Below are 4,260 nucleotides of genomic sequence, written 5' to 3' on the forward strand. Positions count from 1 at the left end.
AGGTGGTGGAAGAAGAAATGCGGGCAAGGGGGTTAACAAGGGGAGATGCAGAAAATAGGGCAAAATGGAGAAGACTGTCAGGGGGCCCGCAAGGCTAACCCCCACTCTTGCAGGGAAAATGGCCTTAAAATGCCTGTTGTTGTTGTTGTTGTTGTTGTGTATCGGCTTTCAATCTAGTATTGCTGCCATACCACGTAACATGACCTCAAAAAATGTACACTCTGCATATGTATAGGTGGCGTATCATGCTTCTGTGAATTTTCGTGTTTATCGGATAAGGTTTGTTTTTCTATCCATGATGGCTGCCAAACCACATCACTGACGATGTCATCATTTTCAAATTAAATGCAACAATGGTGTTCGATGATATTTGTTAAATTTTGCATCAATAGTGCAAGCTGTTTCAAAGATATAATTGTTTAATCCTTTCCTTCAATCCAATATGGCTGCCACACCATGTGACCAATGTTGTTTTCATGATAAACTTTCAATCACCATGCCGAGTCAATGAATCACGTAAAGCTTTGAGTCAATCGATTTGGTGCTTTGGGCGAAGATGTTTTTTTCAAGTTTTAGGTTAAATCAAATATGGCTGCCAAACCATGTGACCGATGATGTCATAAATTTAATATTCCAACACAAATTGGTCATAGATCATGTGCATCTATCTATAATTCCACTAATCTCTGTGTGTATGTGTGTGTGTATGCGACAACGATTTCTCGACAACTACCGGTCCGATATACTTGAAACTTGCCAGGTATATTGCTGGGGACCCGAGGATGTGCCTTTTCAAGGTTTGAAATTAATCGGACAAGTACTTACCGAGCTATGGCGATTTAGCCGTTCGCCGTTCGCTTTGGCGTTGCGAATGGACCAAACCATTCCATGTAAATAGAGGGGGGGGGGTTCTGTGGTCGTTGCGAATGGACGAAACCATTTCATGTAAATAGAGGGGGGGGGTTGTCACTGTACTCGCAAGCCGTTCGCCGTTCGCTTTGGCGTTGCGAATGGACCAAACCATTTCATGTAAATAGAGGGGGGGGATATAATTTTAGATAGATATATAGTACGGGCATATATATAGTACGGGCATGCCCTAGTACTCAAAACTCTGATAACTAAAGTATGATTATCATGGAAACCCAAACTTTTGCACATTACTGTATATACTCAACAATATATATTGTTGCGGATATGGGATTTGGCCTCCATCCATATCCGCTTGTAAATATTCCCCTATTTCCACAATACTCCCCAACTATCCCCAATCCCCCATTCCCTAGTCCCATTGTCTGTAAACAACACTCTGTAGAACCGACCTTCCCCTTTTTCCCCCATTAAATGTCGTGCCCAGGTTCACCGCATCTCACGTAGACAACTATAGGACATCTTGCTAGTTATTCTTAGTCTATGTCAGTTAAGGACTCGTTTCCATTAATTCTGACTCTTCGTTGCACCAGAATGCGATTGTATGGCACCAGTAGTGAGTTTAGGACCTCCCAATACCTCCCCACAACCTCATCTCCGCATCCTCCCATCATCTCATGGAACAACAACAACTACAACCACAGCGGGGGCGGCGCGGCCGCGGCGCGGGGAGTGGGCGTCCTCACTCCGGCTTGGTTAGCCGCCATTGCCCATGTGCTCCGACGGGGTTACCACGAAGGGGTTGACTGTCAGCTCCTCATCAAGGGCGGAGCCCGGTAACCCCCCCGCACCCAATAAGAAGCGGCGGGCCGATTCCATCTGGGGCGGACCTAACGAGCCGAGGGCGTGTCACTCCCCGCTGGATATATGCAGCCACTTACCGGAGGTGACGTGAGATGCGCCCCCAGCTTGGAGAGAGAAGTCGCCACCTCCGAGCGCTGAGAGACCTCCCTGCATCTTTTGGACCGCGCTTTATCCTGTCCCTGAGCCAAGGTGCACCTTGTGCTATCCATCGACTACCTGCCCTTCCTTGCCATCAATCCCTGTGTGAGTCAGTCTTGTCCCGTTTATCTGTGGTCTGTCGGGGCTAATATAAGACCGTGTTTAAGTGCCCACCTTTCTATGCTGTACCTCTTGTCAGTGTAATCTAAACGTTCTGCATACAAATATTATAACCTCCTCCGGAGGTCTTGAGAACTGTACCCCTGGTGTCGTGTCATTTAGCCCAGCCGTTGTGTCCTTTCCTTAATTGATTTAGCATAGCGCGATTTGGCCAACGTTCGAGTGGAATCGGGTAAACTGTGCAGACGCGGTCATACCAAACCGCTCGGTAAACTAACATCCAAAACCACGTCTGTAACAATATATTTTTAGTTTTCTGCAGTGGAACAAATACGATGTACATGTTTCGGCACATTTGGCTGGTCATGTGAATCTTATTTTTTTACAGATCATGTGATGTTGTATTTACAGGTGAATCCACTCAATCTACACGGGAGACTGCACCAACTGCAACATCACCAGATGAAACAAACAAGAGGAATTCTTACAAGCAAGACAAAATGAATGTGGAGATGTTTGCACAGAATAATTTTCACAACGCTCACCAAAGAAAGAAATCTGAACATCAATACAAATGCACAAATTGTGGAAAATCTTTCCGTCGCCCAGACAAATTGAAAATACACATGAGAGTTCACAGTGGAGAATGCCCGTACACATGCACAAGTTGTGGAAAATCTTTTAAACGGCCATCCGGCCTTAAACAACACATGACAATTCACAGTAGTGAACGCCCATACAAATGCACAAGTTGTGGAAAATCTTTTAAACGGCCATCCGGCCTTAAACAACACATGACAATTCACAGTAGTGAACGCCCATACAAATGTACAAGTTGTGGAAAATCTTTTAATCTGTCAACCAAACTTAAATCACACATGACAATTCACAGTGGTGAACGCCTATACAGTTGCTCAAGTTGTGGAAAGTCTTTTAAGCAATCATCCCACCTTAAAAGGCACATGATAATTCACAGTGGTGAACGCCCATACAAATGTACAAGTTGTGGAAAATCTTTTAATCAATCATCCACCCTGAAACAACACATGGAAATTCACAATGATGAACGTCTATACAAATGTACAAGTTGTGGAAAATCTTTTAATCAATCATCCAACCTTAAACAACACATGAGAATTCACAATGATGAACGCCCATACAAATGCACAAGTTGTGGAAAATCTTTTAATCTGTCAACCAAACTTAAATCACACATGACAATTCACAGTGGTGAACGCCCATACAGTTGTTCAAGTTGTGGGAAGTCTTTTAATCAGTCATCCACCCTTAAACAACACATGATGATTCACAGTGGTGAACGGCCATACAAATGCACAAGTTGTGGAAAATCTTTTAATCTGTCAACCAACCTGAAACAACACATGACAATTCACAGTGGTGAACGCCCATACAAATGCACAAGTTGTGGAAAATCTTTTATACGGCCATCCACCCTTAAATCACACATGACAATTCACAGTGGTGAACGCCCATACAAATGTACAAGTTGTGGAAAATCTTTTAATCTGTCAACCAACCTAAAACAACACATGATGATTCACAATGATGAACGCCCATACAGTTGCTCAAGTTGTGGAAAGTCTTTTCATCAGTCAACCACCCTTAAAAAACACATGAGAATTCACAATGGCGAATGCCCATACAGTTGCTCAAGTTGTGTTAAGTCTTTTAATCAATCATCCACCCTTAAAAAACACATGAGAATTCACAATGGTGAACGCCCATACAGTTGCTCAAGTTGTGGAAAATCTTTTAATCATTCATCCACCCTTAAAACACACATGGAAATTCACAATGGAGAACGCCCATTCAAATGCACAATTTGTGGAAATTCTTTTAATAAGTCATCTCACCTTAAAAGGCACATGATGATTCACAATGGACGTTCCTGAATAACGATCCTTTACCGAAAAAGGAGGAGGACATTTTGAGTTCTGAGAGAACTTCCTCACCTTCTAAAACCCGCAAATGGAGATGACAACGAACGGGAGAACACCTGTATGCATGTATGTATGTGCACAATTACTGGAAAAAATTTTTTAACGAGTCTCCTCACCTTAAATATAATGCACATGACAATTGAAAATGGAGAACGCCTGGAGAAACGCACAATTTGTGGAAAGTCTCTCATTCATCTATCCAACCTTAAAATGCACATGGGAATACACAATGAGAGATTGGGGCACATGAGCATTAGCCGCAGGGTGCAGCACGAGTCTAGAAAAGGGGGATAAGCCTAAAAAGTGG

At 43.1% G+C, this 4,260-nt stretch overlaps 1 protein-coding gene across 9 annotated transcripts; it reads left to right on the forward strand.

Moving 5' to 3' along the window:
• The first annotated feature begins 2,417 nt into the window (after nt 1–2,417).
• LOC144892337 (uncharacterized) lies at nt 2,418–4,035 on the forward strand. Of its 9 annotated transcripts, none has more exons than XM_078778367.1 (2): nt 2,463–3,750; nt 3,814–4,035. In XM_078778367.1, the coding sequence occupies exons 1-2, from the start codon at nt 2,493–2,495 to the stop codon at nt 3,903–3,905; spliced, it is 1,350 nt and encodes a 449-aa protein (XP_078634493.1). In that variant the 5' UTR covers nt 2,463–2,492; the 3' UTR covers nt 3,906–4,035. The 9 variants fall into 9 exon arrangements, with proteins under 9 accessions (XP_078634502.1, XP_078634493.1, XP_078634498.1 ...); XM_078778372.1 differs by having other exon boundaries at nt 2,463–3,122; nt 3,207–4,035; XM_078778371.1 differs by having other exon boundaries at nt 2,463–3,038; nt 3,123–4,035.
• Nucleotides 4,036–4,260: the final 225 nt, after the last annotated feature.

The sequence above is a fragment of the Myxine glutinosa genome, chromosome 5 (genome assembly GCF_964187855.1).
Source record: "Myxine glutinosa chromosome 5, kmMyxGlut1.1, whole genome shotgun sequence".
NCBI lineage: Eukaryota > Metazoa > Chordata > Myxini > Myxiniformes > Myxinidae > Myxine > Myxine glutinosa.

Bases quoted from the DNA above. Each gene is read 5' to 3' on its own strand.
- LOC144892337 (XM_078778376.1), top strand. From the start codon at position 2,493: ATGAATGTGGAGATGTTTGCACAGAATAATTTTCACAACGCTCACCAA.